The following is a 15784-nucleotide window of genomic DNA, read 5'->3' as shown; positions in this document are numbered from 1 at the left end:
CCATGATGTGTCCAGGTGGAGGAGCACCATGGCACAAACTGGCAAAGGGCCAATATCTACTTCCAGACCTGTAGACTCCCAACGGAGGCTCACTCCCAGCAAAAAGGAGGAGGGGGGTCACCAGAGGGGAACACATAAGATACCTGGAGCAGATGACCATTACTGAACAATATAAAGGTAGGTAGGATATTTAAGGACAACGGAATACAGCTTAAAGGGATACCTGTCCCTTTAAGACAGACAGACAGATATAAAATGTCGTGATCACAAATCCTGGAGTAAGATGATGGATGTTGGTGGCATTCTAATCAGTAAAGAATCTATGATGTCAATATCAAGAAAAAGGAGTCCATAGGTCAGTAAACATCTTGCAGCAATGACTAAGAAAATTTCTTTCTGTGGGAGTTAAAAAAAAGCGATAAGAAAATAATACAATGTGAAAACTGAAACTCCACACAAAATACCGAACAGGAGTAGAATATCAGCAAATATACTCCTTAACAATTCTTTGTGCATATTTGCGCTTTTGCCGCTACTCATGGTGATAGCGCATGCCTGAGATTAACATTTTCTCATTTTAATCTGACCGCACATGGAAAATGCAATTTACCAGCAGTTTAGAAACAGTTCCTCTACCACAGGTTAATTACTGTGATGAACGAATCAGATTTGTATGTATATATACATCATACTTTCATTCATATAATGTTTAATTTGATTTCAGTAACTCTTCTGGTGCGTTATTTTTTTTGTCAAGGAGTGTATTTACTTCTAAGGTACACCCCTTCTTACTACCACATATGTATTTGCTTCTGCAGTAGTATAGGCCATATCATCTTACTTCTTATATGTATATGCTTTTACAGTAAGCACATATCCCCACCTTTCCGTACCCCTAATGTATGTACGGTATTATAGGCTATGTTTCTAAACCCTCTTAACAAAATGATCTTTTACACTTTTAGGATGAGGTAACTGGCAGATAATCTAACAATATCCTTTACGTAATTCACGGTAAAAACCTTTTTCAAGATGTTTCTTTGAGAGTTATTTTAGTACATACAAAAGGCAGCCTATCCTGACCCTAGTATTACCTCTTCCTCATCACATCCTCCAAATGATTTTTGACGTACATGTTGTTATACCCTAAGAAAACATACCGCACCTTTCTAAAGGATCTTTTTTTCCTTACATATTTACTCCATTTAGATGTTAATCAGCTTGCTTATTCAATGGAACTCCCTCCCATTTCTTGCTATATAATGTCAAAATATTACTGAATGTTCTACTTGTGAGCATAGAAATAGTCATCTAGAAGAGACAACAATCCAACATGATTTTTCCCTACATCCTAGTGTTTGCGGCTGTATTCATACAGAAAGGTATGCTTCTTCATGATTTTTTCATACTTGGGTAACATCTGTTCTCACTTGTATGGATGTTATGTTATGTGGAGATTTAGCACTGTATCTATGTTATTTATGTAGACATATTATTCGTTATCTTGAACTAAATTGTATTTTATATACAAATAGCAGTTATATACATGCATATTTTATACTCACATTGATTATATGTTTGTGCCTATTATCTTTCCTGTACATAAAAAAACCTATTTTCTATTCACATAGAAGGCCATTTTCCTATTCGTTGGACTATATGTGTAGTTGTTTCTCTTGTGATTTTTATGTAAATTGTACAGCAATGTACAAACTTATAGCTGTAGGTTTGAAAGACTTCTGTTGTAAAAGTTGAGTTAATAGAGGTAGTCCTCCTAATCAGCACTTGGTCCATCCCTCCAAGGACACAAGCAAAGAACATCTGACACCAAATTGATTGCAATGAGCCCACTGTACTGAATTTAGCGTTGAACACAGAGGTTCCTGAGATCAGCTTCTGGTAGGGGAATCTGCAATGAGTGCAGAAGTTGTCCATTGCATATCAACCCTAAAGGACTAGTTTTTGTATGTGATCCGAATAAGATGCAGACCTGGGTCACACCCAAATCTTCATCTTCCTGGCAGCCAGGGACACAAGTGTCTAAGGGATATATATTTGCTTACCTTCAGTTCTTTTTATCATCAATATACGGCATTTGGACTACCACTTAGCAAACAGTGGACCTAAGAAATGATTCATTAGGAAGTATGAAAGTCCAATCAATATAGGGATAAATATTTCATACATAACAAACATCCAAACAAAAACCAATTGGAGATAATTTTCAAGAAAAGCAAAAAAAAAACATTCAGTAAAACAATATTGATTTTCTATGTCATAACTTTATATATCTGTAACCTAATAAAAGTTAGGAACTCCAAATTTTACATAATTTGAGAATTGCATAAAAAGATTATACTGTACAACCAGGTATTTGTTTTATTGAAGAGAATATCTGTTCACTGAATTGCAGACTTACATTACTGGTACTTTAAATTTGTATGCAATGATCCATGTAATATGATTAGAAAGAGAGCAACACCACACCCAGAAAAGGTGCAGTTATTTCAGGGATTCTATTATACAGTATCTACCTGCTACAGTATCTATCTATCTAGCCTTGAAAAAGTATTCATATCCCTTGAACTTGCCCACATTTTTTCACATTATAGCCACAAACCTATTCAGCCCCCTGAGTCAATATTTTTGTAGGACCACCTTTTGCTGCAATTACAGCTGCAAATCTTTAGGGTATGTCTCTACCAGCTTTGCACATCTAGAGGCTGACATTTTTGTCTATTCTTCTTTGCAAAATAGCTCAGGTGCAGTCAGATTGGATGGAGAGCATTTGTGAACAGCAATTTACAAGTCTTGCCACTGATTCTCAATGGGATTTAGGTCTGGAAGGGGCCATTCTAACACATGAATATGCTTTGATCTAAACCATTCTATTGTAGCTATGACTGTATGTTTAGGGTAGTTGTCCTACTGGAAGGTGAACCTTCACCCCATCCTCAAGTCTTTTGCAGCCTCCACCATGTTTTCCTCCAGAATTGCCCTGTATTTAGTTCCATCCATCTTTCCATCAATGCTGACCAGCTTTCCTATTCCTGTTCAAGAAAAGCATACCCACAGCTTGATGCTGCCACCACCATGTTTCATGGTGGGGATTGTGCGTTTAGGGTGATGTGCAGTGTTAGTTTTCTGCCACACTTAGTGATTTGCATTTAGACAACTTTGGTGTTATCTGACCAGAGCACCTTCTTCCATATGCTTGCTGTGTCCTCTACATGGCTTGTGCAAATGAGTCTTCTTATGGCTTGCTTTCAAAAATGTTTTTCTTCTTGCCACTATTCCATAAAGGCCACATTTGTGGAATACACGACTCATAGTTGTCCTGTGGACAGATTATCCCACCTGAGCTATGGCTGCTTCTCAAATTTTGCTCTCCTTGCCTTGGCTGTCAGTTCAGGTGGACGGCAATGTCTTGGTAGGTTTGCAGTTGTGCCATACTCCTTCCATTTTTGGTTGATGGATTGAACAGTGCTCCATAAGATGTTTAAAGCTTGGAATATGTTTTTATAACCTAAACCTGCTTTACACTTTTCCACAACTTTATCCCTGACCTGTCTGGTGTTTTCCTTGATTTCATAATGCTGTTTGATCACCAATGTCCACTATCAAACCTCTGAAGCCTTCACAGAACAGCTGTAGTTATACAAAAAAGAAATTACACACAGGTAGACTCTATTTACTAATTAGGTGACTTCTGAAGGCAGTTGGAAGTAGATTTTATTTGGTGGGTCTAACCACAAGGGGTCTAAATACAAATGAACCTCACACTTTTTATTTAAAAAAATTTAAAACCACGTATCATTTTCTTTTCGCTTCACACATACTTGCTACCTTCTTCTTGTCTATCACATAAAATCCCATAAAAATACATTTAGGTTCATGGGTGTAATGTGAAAAAATTTTGAAAAGTTCAAGGAGTATGAAAACTTTTTCAAGGCACTGTATTTTTCAATCCTTTTATATTATACTGTATTCTCCAATTTTAATACTTCAAAATTCATTCAAGTTTTTATGGCCATACAGTTTTTACTTTTCCTGTAAGGTTACTATACCTGCTAAACTAATGGCAAGAAATGTTGGTAAAGCCACTGTGTGAACAGAGTTAAACTGGCTTTGCATTACTTTATATTTGCTAGTGTGATAAAAGTTCTGAGATCTAGTTCAGTGTGCCTGCTTTGCATAATTCAGATATAGTAATCTCAATATTCTTTTCCTTATATACAGGAGAGACATACGTATGCTACAGTAAGTACTTGTTAATTTGTTACATTAAATTAATAAATAATAGTAATAGACTAAGTGTTCAATACCATTTACCATAAATTATCATAAATCAGTTTTCCATAAAATAAGAAAAGAAAAATAGAAGGAAGTTGTGTGCTTGCAACTTCTTCAACAGCACTTGATCCAGTACTGCGCCAGCCTCACCACTTACGTAAAAGGGGTGTGTGGTAAGGGCAAGGAGGGGCCAGGCTTTCAGCACCTCCACATTTATCATCTTCTTTATCCAGCTAGCATAAATTTCTGCTCAGGAGCATGGACTGCGAGATAATGTGCCTAATTTATGATGAGGCATACACCTCTGGGCTATGATAAATCTGCCCCAATGACTATAAGAAGCATTAAAGGCTGCCCTGCCGATAATAGAGGGTGCTGCAACCACTCTGGAGAAAGCTGTCAAGTGGAACAGAAGTTGCCAGATAAAAAAAAAAAAATCTAGATATGGTGCTCTCCTGATCAATAAAATATCACTTTGTAAAAAATAAAAAAAAAAACTATGATGTGTTTTAATTGAGAATAAAAAACATATACAAAGGTAAAAATATGGTCAATGCCTTTTGGAGTGTTCATCCCTTCATCAAGTCACAAAAAAGTTATGTCCTTGTTTTTGTGACCACATGAAGGGATTTTCACCTATTAGTGCATTGTTTACATGACCTAATTTTTATTTTATATGTGTTTGTGTTTTAAACAAACACCTTATTGCTTTTTGATAAGCTATTGATCGGGCGAGCACCATATCTGGAATTCTTTTATTTTTATCTGGCAAATTCTGTACTATGGATATTCAAATTATAGTCCAACAGCTTGTTCCCAAATTTATTTTCAATGAGATGATAATATTGATTTAAAATTAAACTAACATTGACTGGGGCTCTTTACATGCCACATCTTAGTGGCAGCCATATCTGATACCAGTTACAATAGTTTAATGAACTGCTTGCATGGACTTACAATTCAAAATATTCCTTCATTTTGCAGGTGGCGCTAATCCACAAATGTGCAGTACCTGTGGTGGTGGTTCCTGTACAGCAGACAATGGATGTTCATGCAATAATGATCTCACAATTTCCTGTGTTCCCACCAATGAGTGTGCTTCTGTTGGGACCAACATTTGTTGCCCTACAGGTTACTACTGGTCGTCGGTAGATAACTGCTGCACAGGTAAAATAACACCTAGCTTAACCTGTACAAATCAAGTTAGTAGAACTGAACAGTCCTGTATATGTTACCACTATCGCTAGTGCTAAGCATATTATATTGTTTTTGTTACAGATACACTGCTCTGCAACCCCTCTTGTATGTCTGAGGAGATCTGCCAAAATGTTAGTGCAGTAGCAACCTGTAGCTGTAACACTACTCTCTTCTATGGAATGAGTAAGTGCCCTCAAAAGGTTACTTTTATAATGCCTTTGGTTCAAAATGATAGCTTGAATTTATTGATTTCTATAGTTTCTTTCATTTGGTTTCATAGTTTTTTTGTTGTTGTTTTTTATTAAAAAATCCACTGCAGTTTTTTTATGCTGTTTTGAGCCAAAGCTAGAAGTGGATCCAGCAGTACAAGTTTTTCCTTCATATTCCCCATTCCATTTGATTTCACTTATGCTTTAGCTCAAAAAACGACATGAAAGAATTCCACAAAAAAATATATGTATGAAATCACTTTTCCAATGGTGTTGTTTTTCACACATACTTTGCTAAATTGTCAGACTGTGATCCCATTCCCTTTTATGAAATTCAAACTAATGCGAAAGCATATTTATTGTTAGTTTGTATATGTTCTTTTTCAGTGGGCACTGGGAATACACAGTCACACAGTGTCAGTTATGCTGTCTGTTATCACACAGGAAAAACAAAAATCATAGCTATTCATGATCATTATAATAATTTTCGTGGATCAGTTATATTTTTTTTGTGACCAAATTAGTTTAATAACATATTTTTATTTTCATCATCTGTTGCTCAATATGTATTGTCGAGACGCAAAAAAAATACAAAATAAAGGGTGCTGCAGATGCTTCTGGAAGATGCCTATCCAGTTGAAATCCAACATACAGTATCTAGTTTTTATCCTCCTGGCAGCTGTTTAGTCTACTTTCCACCTCGCATTTTGGCTTTCCGTTTGTGAGATCCGTTCCGGGCTCTCACAAATGTCCAAAACGGATCAGTTTTGTCCTAATGCATTCTGAATTGATAAGAATCTGCTCAGAATGCATCAGTTTGCATCAGTTCAGTCTCCATCTGCTCTGGAGGCGGACACAAATGCCTGCTTGCAGCGTTTTGGTGTCCTTTTGATGAAACTGAGACAAACCGATCCATCCTGACAAACAATGTAAGTCAATAGCTGACGGATACCGTTTTTACTGACACAATCTGGCACAATAGAAAACGGATCCGTCCTCCATTGACTCCATAGCCATCCTCCATTGACTTGGCTATGTTAAAGATATACAAACTGATCCGTTCTGAACGGATGCAGACCGTTGTATTATCTGAACGGATCCGTCATGAAAACGCGAATGTGAAAGTAGACTTAGATTGCTAGCTGATCCTATTGAAAGCAGTGGATTTTGACAACTTTTGGATAATTTGTCAACTGTAAATTTCTAAATTTCTTCATTTCTTTCCTAAATTACAATTTCAAGCTAAGATTTGGTATTCTGCTTCTTGAACATATTCTAGAGATGAGATGAGTTTTAAAAAATACAATTCAGCAGCTTTGCCAAGAAATTCTATTAGTTATTTTTGAATTCATTCGTCACAAATGGCTATAAACCAGGTATACTTAGGTCACTCTGCCTAATTATATTCTTCCTACTTGGTGGCCCCACTCTAAGTGTGAAGGTTTGGAAGATGACCCTTTCCCGACTGCCGACAGTAAACTTACGTCTGCAGTCAGGTATTTAAAAATTGCACCCACTGGCACGTGCAACGGGCACCATGGCCACCGGGTGTCTGCTGTTTTAAAGAGCAAACACCTGGCACTAATGTCTGCAAACCGGCAGTAATGCTGGTCACAGACTTTTAACTCTTCAGATGCCGGCAGGGATATGGGGAGCTGGACCGTGTATGCAGCAGCCCCTGTCCTCCTGTGTAATGGTACCAGAGATGGAACACAGCCTTGAGACTGGAAAACCTTCCTCAAAGCAAGAAAATTGAGGGATCCACAACAGAGATGACCATAATCCTGTGTGGGTCCCTCCATAAGGTCTGGGAATCCTCCCTACTATGAACCTAGTGGTATTTTGCTTTTAAAATTATTAGAGTTGTGGATGAATAAAGCATGCCCGCTGGATTATTGCAGCAAAACTGTCCCTAATGCATTACCGTGCCAGATTAGGCTTTTATAGAGCTGTGACATCACAGGGGATGGCTGCCTGTGGATTGGCTGGCTGCACTGTATTATGGGTGATCTCGCGTTCCCGGGCTTCTTTCGTTCACTTTTTAACACGTGCAAACCGCCACTTTGAGTGCCGAATTCCACTTTGAGTGCATTATCTTTGCTCAACACTAACATATTCTTACAGAATACATAAATAAAAGTTTTCTGTTCTAATATACCAATGATTCCTTTCTAGGCTCATCATCTTTTGTTCCAACTGTAACATGTGAATCAGCTGTAATTACAATTTCCATGAGTAAATGCTTACTTGAAGGTTTTGGGTATGATTCCTCAAGTTTCAAGTTTAATGACAATTCAGACTCCTGTGTTAATACATACACTTCGGCTGTGAACGACATAACTATGCAGTACATCCAGGTTTTACCCCAGGCAGGCTGGTGTGGCAATGAAGTGACGGTAAGAATTGTTACTTATTCTTAAAATAGGTACTGCTATTGTTAGTAAAACATTACTCCTCATCATTGTTTTGAGAGAAAATTCAGTCAAAATAACCTTATAATATTTCACAGATGCATTGGAAAAGATTGTAATTTTGGCGCTAAATTTCAGAAACAGAGCAATATAGAATACTAATAAATAAATTCTACACTTTACTACTGCTTGGAGATTTGGTACCTTAAACTATAAGGCCTCTTTCACACGGGCGTTGCGGGAAAATGTGCGGGTGCGTTACGGGAACACCCGTGATTTTTCCGCGCGAGTGCAAAACATTGTAATGCGTTTTGCACTTGCGTGAGAAAAATCGCGCATGTTTGGTACCCAAACCCGAACTTCTTCACAGAAGTTCGGGCTTGGGATCGGTGTTCTGTAGATTGTATTATTTTCCCTTATAACATGGTTATAAGGGAAAATAATAGCATTCTGAATACAGAATGCATAGTAAGATGGGAGGGGTTAAAAAAAAATAAAAAATTATTTAACTCACCTTAATCCACTTGACCGCGGAGCCCGGCATCTCCTTCTGTCTCCTTTCTTTAGGACCTGGGTAAAGGACCTGTGGTGACATCACTCCGGTCATCACATGATCCATCACATGATTCATCACCATGGTAAAAGATCATGTGATGGATCATGTGATGACCGGAGTGACGTCACCACAGGTCCTTTACCCAGGTCCTAAAGAAAGGAGACAGAAGGAGATGTCGGCTCCGCGGTCAAGTGGATTAAGGTGAGTTAAATTATTTATTTATTTTTTTTAACCCCTCCAGCGCTATTTTACTATGCATTCAGTATTCAGAATGCTATTATTTTCCCTTATAACAATGTTATAAGGGGAAATAATAATGACTGGGTCTCCATCCCGATCGTCTCCTAGCAACCGTGCGAGAAAAATCGCACCGCATCTGCACTTGCTTGCGGATGCTTGCGATTTTCACGCAACACCCATTCACTTCTATGGGGCCTGCGTTGCGTGAAAACCGCAGAATATAGAGCATGCTGCGATTTTCACGCAACGCACAAGTGATGCGTGAAAATCACCGCTCATGTGAAACGGCCCCATAGAAATGAATGGGTCGGTAATCAGTGCGGGTGCAATGCGTTCACCTCACGCATCGCATCCGCGCGGAATACTCGCCCGTGTGAAAGGGGCCTAACACATCATTTTAGAAATCAGTGGTGTTCTGAGATCATAGACTTCAATAATGGGAACTTTCACATGCAGGTAAAACAAAGCAGGAATCGAAATTAAAGGGGTTGTCCGAGTTATATTTATTGATAACCTATCCTCAGGATAGGTCATCAGTATCAGATTGGCTGGGGTCCGACACCCGGCACCCCCACTGATCAGCTGTTTGAAGAGGAGGCGCGCGCCGTGCCAGCGCTGCCTCCTCTTCACTGTTTACCTTCTCGCTGTTGCATCTGCAGCGATGAGCAGGTGTAATTACACCCAAGCCGTCCCATTCATTTCTATGGGACGAATCGCTCCTATACATAGGAGCGATTCGTCCCATAGAAATGAATGGGACGGCTTGGGTGTAATTACACCTGCTCACCGCTGCAGATGTAGGAGCGATTCGTCCCATAGAAATGAATGGGACGGCTTGGGTGTAATTACACCTGCTCACCCGCTGCAGATGCAACAGCGAGAAGGTAAACAGTGAAGAGGAGGCAGCGTGCCTCCTCTTCAAACAGCTGATCGGTGGGGGTGCCCGGTGTCGGAACCCAGCCAATCTGATACTGATGACCTATCCTGAGGATAGGTCATCAATAAATATAACTCGGACAACCCCTTTAAGTGTCCTCTATGGCTTCTTATAAACAAAAACATTGGAGATGCAGTCACATGGTCCTGAATGAACAATCATTCAAGCACAAAGATTAGTTTTAGCCTGTGTGCTTTATATTAGGAGTTAAGTGCATTGCTCAACTGGTGCAACTTTTGATCTTTTCTTACCAGATGACACACTCCTGTCAGAGTGGCAAATGTACTCTACACTTTTAAATCTACAGCACAACCAAATCTTCTTACTTTAAGTACATATGTTACAAAAATATACTTTTTTTCTTTAAAATGTATTTTGTTCTTAGACTGATTCTACAAAAGTTAATTATACCAACACGCTCTACATTGGAATTCAGAACTCAAGCATTATTACTAGCAACCCTCTCAACATGTCCTTCACGTGCTCTTACAATCTGTCCATGCAGATAAGTCTGGTGGCTGCACTCAAGCCTACAATAAAGTACGTTCAAATAATTTTCTAAATTCTGATTGTATCTAGATCATTTAGTTTGTCATTACTTTTCTATGCAGGAAAAGTACATTGAAAATAAATAACTTCCATTACTTTGGCCTCTATAAGTGCAGCAGTTCCTAACCAACAGTTTACAATTATTCATTCACAGCACTGTCAACATTTCAGTAAGTGGGGAAGGCTCAGTACTCACTACAATGACAGCATATTGGGATGACCAATTCAGTACACCAATACAAGAGAATGACAATGTTCCAGTTGGATCAAATGTGTACTTGGGAGTATTCTCACAAGCTACGGATGGAAGCTCATTTGTTATAAGAGCGGAAAGCTGTTACGCTACACCCGATAATGATGTCAATAATGTCAATAAAGTGTCGATTCTGAGTGGAGGGTATGTTATTTTTATATCTTTAGGCCTTATTCACACAGTCAAGTGTTCGGTCAGTGATTCTTAGCCAAAACCAGGTGTAGGTCTAATATATACTTTATCTCTATGCAGCTTCCACTCCTGGTTTTGGCTCACAATCACTGATGGAGATCGCTGATCAAAACACTGATGTGTGAATATGGCCTTAAATAGTTTTTACTTCATGTAAGACTTTAATTATTTAACTGTATTATTTAATTAAACTTTTTAATAAAAATGAATTATTTCCAACATTACTGTGAAGGAATTACCTTTTTGGAGTGAAACATAAGGAGGTAACATTGACTGAAAATCCAAGTGTGTAAGACTGCCAATACAGCTTAAATTATTTCTACCAACGGCTTGTCTTCCTGTCCCCAAGTGAATAAACTTTGACCCTGAGCCAAGTGTGCATGTTTACTGAGGGGTCGGAAGAGATGTTAACTGAATGAGAGTTTGCTGAATAGCTATCTTATGAATATGGCCAGCTTAAATACATGCGAAGGCATTGTTCATGCAATAGTTTGGTGCCTCTTTTTATTGTAGTGGGTTCTAAACAAAAAAAGCAAGGTGTATGAACAAAGTTTAAAGGAGCTATCCAACACCTATGATAACACCCCCAATGCCCAGGCACCTCCTATAGGTTATACTTACCCCGCTCCCCGACACCCACGTTGCTTCTGATAGCTGCCGCTGCATCTCCTTGTCATGCGGATCAAAACATTCGGCGTCCGGGGAGGGGGGACAGCCAATAGCAGGCTGCAACGGGGGAGAGCCTTCCTAGAGTCACCCACGATGCTAAGGAGGCTCGTCTCAGTCACGGTCTGCTATTGGCTGTCCAAATACCATACTCCCCCCATAACCGTATGTTTCGATCCACACGACGGTGAGATACAGCAGCAGCCATGCGGGCATCAGAAGCGACGTGGGTGCCTGGAAGCAGGGTAAGTATAACTTATCTTAGGGGCATTAGGGGGGTCATTATAGGGGTTGGATAACCATTTTAAAGACAGCTATGCTACACTAGTGCACATCGTTTCTGCATTTATAATGTCTGGTTGCCCTGGTTAATAACTCCACATTTCCTTAAATTAGATCTATAATGTACATAGCTACTACATTACAGTTACTTCTATACATTAGGTTTTGACATGCTATATTCTTCTTCTTCTTGCAGTATATGCCAGGGATGCCCAACCTGCGGCCCTCCAGCTGTTTCAAAACTACAACTCCCAGTATGCCTGGACAGCCTACAGCTATTAGGCCATGCTGGGAATTGTAGTTTTGCAACAGCTGAAGGGCCGCAGGATGAGCATCCCTGGTATATACTATTCTTGAGATTTATCATGCATCACATCTTATATTATGACCTTTTGGCATTTTGTTTATTCATCTTATAGGTGTCCTGCTAATCAGGGAGTAACTGCAGAGGTGCTGGAGAACGGAGTATCTCTAGAGTCCCGAATGAAATTTAATTCATTTGCATTTCAAGGACAGGCTTTAGTTTATATTACATGTGAAGTGCGACTGTGTGTCAAAAATAAAACATGCACTGGGGTGAGAAAATAATTCTTATTTAAAAATGTTTGTCTATTTGCATTGTTTCTCGAACATTACATTATCTATTAATGGAGCCAATGATAACAGTCATTTTTTCTGTTCTACAGTGTAACGTTGCTCGTTCTGAAAGTGGTGATGGAATAGGAATATTACAAATCCCGGTGAATTTCTTAGGTTTGTAAATTTCTAAAAGTCATTTTATTTGTGATTTATCATTTTGTGGACTTTTTGGGGAAATTATTCTGTTGACATTAAAGGGGTTGTTCAGACAGTCTTTATTAATTGCCTATCCTTAGGATAGGTCATCAATATCTGAACTGTGAGGGTCCGACACTCGGCACCCCTGCCAATCAACTGTTTACAGAGGAGGCCATGCTCCATTAGTGTAATTACAAGTAATTGCTACATTAAAGTGAATGGGGCGAGTACTTGTAATTACACTGCACCCGAGACAATGGCCAGTATAATGAAGAAGCAGTGCTCTCTTGGAGTAGTAATAGTGCTCTGCCTCCTCTTCAAACAGCTGATTGGTGGGACTGACGGGTGTCGGACTCCCGTAGATCAAATATTTGATAAGTCATCAATAAATACTGCCTTCACAATGCCTTTAAGTTATCCCCTTTCTACAGGACCTGATCAGCCGCTATGCTCATTTCAAGGGGCAGCAGGAGGTACAGGTCCCCAGTTCTTATGATCATTGGGGGTCCCGGCGGTAGGACCTCCACAATCTATAAGTTATCCCCAATCCTGTTGTACCCGTAATACCCCTTTAATTTTTATATAGCATGTTAAAGAAGCCATTTATGTGTGATATGTTGCATTTTTTCATATTATAATGTATAACTTTTCTATAGAATATAGAATAAAATATAAAAACAATTATACATAAAGTAAACCAAAATGACATTAAGACAACGTCTTAGGCTACTTTCACACTTGCGGCAGAGAGATCCGGCAAGCAGTTCCATCGCCGGAACTGCCTGCCGGATCAGGCAAAATGTATGCTAACTGATGGCATTAGTAAGACTGATAAGGATCCTGATCAGTCTTAAAAATGCCTGATCAGTCGAAAAAATGCATTGAAATGCCGGATCCGTCTTTCCGGTGTCATCCGGCAAAAACGGATCCGGCATTTATTTTTTCACCTTTTTTTCAGTCAGCGCATGCGTTATACCGGAAGGACGGATCCGGCATTCCGGTATTCTGAATGCCGGATCCGGCACTAATACATTCCTATGGGAAAAAATGCCGGATCCGGCATTCAGGCAAGTCTTCAGTTTTTTTAGCCGGAGATAAAACCGTAGCATGCTACGGTTTTATCTTTTGCCTGATCAGTCAAAACGACTGAACTGAAGACATCCTGATGCAAACTGAACGGATTACTCTCCATTCAGAATGCATGGGGACATACCTGATCAGTTCTTTTCCGGTATAGAGCCCCTGTGACGGAACTCTATGCCGGAAAAGAAAAACGCAAGTGTGAAAGTAGCCTTACTAGCTCTCAAAAGTATGGTAAATTATAGAGAAGCAGGGTTTGACCTACAACATTTCTAGGCAATACCCCAAAAACAGAATTCATACCTGATTAAAAGATTTATGTTCTGTTTTGGCAGTCCTTTTAAACAGATTTTATATCGCTGTGCGCTGCAGATGCCTCTTTCAGCATTTCCATCATCTTCCATATTAACATTATGTTAACATAAAAGTTGCCTTGAACTTGCATGGTATTTTCCATTTTTCTGCAATCTGATTCTTATAGACACATTTCATTTTTTAATTAGAAATTATTAGGTGGTCAATAAGAACTCTATATAACATTGAAATGCCTTTTGAAAATCAAGGGTCTTTTTTAATGTTGGAAAGGCAACTGGCTTAGCAGTGCAAAAAGTCCTTGTGAATGAGTTTTTAAGCCTCCTACTTTTCCTATGCTATACACACTATATTTTATAATCAGTGCCTTGTTTAAGTCTATTGGATGTATTACATTAAGATTTATGGCACCAATGAAGATATTCCAGAAATTCATTTTATCTTTCATTTTGCTTTCAGATGACTACAGCACATCAGCATCTAATACAGGTAAGAATGCTATGTCAATTTATAAAGATAATTGATTTGATAGTGAAAATATAATACATTTAGCTATTTTTACAAGGAAACCTATGAGATATGTGTCAACATATGAGAAATAAAACAAATATGAGATATTGCTGTCAACTATTCGTAGACCCATAGAGGGAGATTTATCAAAACTGGTGTAAAGGAAAACCGGTAAACCAATCAGATTCCAGCTTTCATTTTTCACAGCTCCTTTGGAAAATGAAAGGTAGAATGTGATTGATTGCTATGGACAACTAGGCCAGTTTTTATTTACACCAGTTTTGATAAATCTCCCCCATAAAGCATAAACATTTAAAAATCATGAAATTGGAAAATTAAACATATTGTAACATTCTTTTTTTTATTTTCTCCATCTAGTTGTATCCTCCTGGGCCCTGCTGGTCAGCTCCATGCTGACATATCTGTCTGTTAAGCTCTTCTGAGAACATCCAAATGAAAGCAATATGGAAGAAAGATATCTTAAGGTTTATTTGTAACTAGTTCTTCATTCTCAGGGACTTAATTTATTTGTATTCAGCTTTCTAAAAATCTGTTCTATACTACTGGCTTTGACATGGCTACTTTAAGGTTAAAACAACTCTCCTACCAAGCAACTCATGATGTGGGCTGAATACTCCATTTTGTTGTGAGAGAACATGACACTTCAGGTCCTCGGGCTCTATTTCTATCATCATATTGAAAGAGTAATGAGGTTTCCACACATATGATTTGTCTGTTAGCTCTTAAGTTGCATGGAATAAATATATTTGTAATATATGATCTTGCTGGTGTTTCTTTGAATGATCTTTGCATCAAATCAGTGTACTGCAGAAAATAAAGCGTGCATAAAAGTCCAAGTAGCTTGTATATTTTTATCTTTAAATATATTCTGTCTTTAAATAATAGTCAAAGAAAACTCAAGTTACATTTACTGTTGTTGTACAAATGCAAATGTTATAACTTATAAACAATGTCTAAAAACAGTTTCCACATAATAAAATATTACATTTTCTGGAAAGATTCTGCCACTGAAAATTCTCCCAATCTGCATCCTATTGATTTTAGTGTGAATCTGTGCCATAGTTCATATGTCTCAGATTTTCAATGCATGGATTTAAAATCTGTAACAAAGGCAAAATCGAATTGACATGGTAATTTTTGTCAAGGTTTCCATGGGTGGCCACTCAAGCATTAGCCCAATTTAATGGGTAGATCCACAGCATGTACAACTGAAAATCCATGGCAGAAATCTGTGACTCAGCGGCAGGTATCTGCCGCAAATTCCGTTCTGGATCTTTCCTGCAGACACATTTACCATAA

The 15784-nt window shown here is 38.5% G+C and overlaps 1 protein-coding gene across 1 annotated transcript; it reads left to right on the top strand.

Moving 5' to 3' along the window:
- Nucleotides 1–1333: 1333 nt before the first annotated feature.
- On the top strand, nucleotides 1334–14907 carry LOC120993760 (pancreatic secretory granule membrane major glycoprotein GP2-like). Its single transcript, XM_040422230.1, has 10 exons — nucleotides 1334–1382; nucleotides 5278–5460; nucleotides 5572–5673; nucleotides 7875–8095; nucleotides 10229–10383; nucleotides 10547–10789; nucleotides 12205–12361; nucleotides 12472–12538; nucleotides 14414–14443; nucleotides 14843–14907. Exons 1-10 carry the CDS (start codon nucleotides 1334–1336, stop codon nucleotides 14905–14907), a joined length of 1272 nt encoding a protein of 423 aa, XP_040278164.1.
- The last annotated feature ends 877 nt before the right edge of the window (nucleotides 14908–15784 follow it).

Source organism: Bufo bufo, chromosome 3, assembly GCF_905171765.1.
Source record: "Bufo bufo chromosome 3, aBufBuf1.1, whole genome shotgun sequence".
Taxonomy (NCBI): domain Eukaryota; kingdom Metazoa; phylum Chordata; class Amphibia; order Anura; family Bufonidae; genus Bufo; species Bufo bufo.
This window is presented reverse-complemented; position numbering and strand designations above follow the sequence as displayed.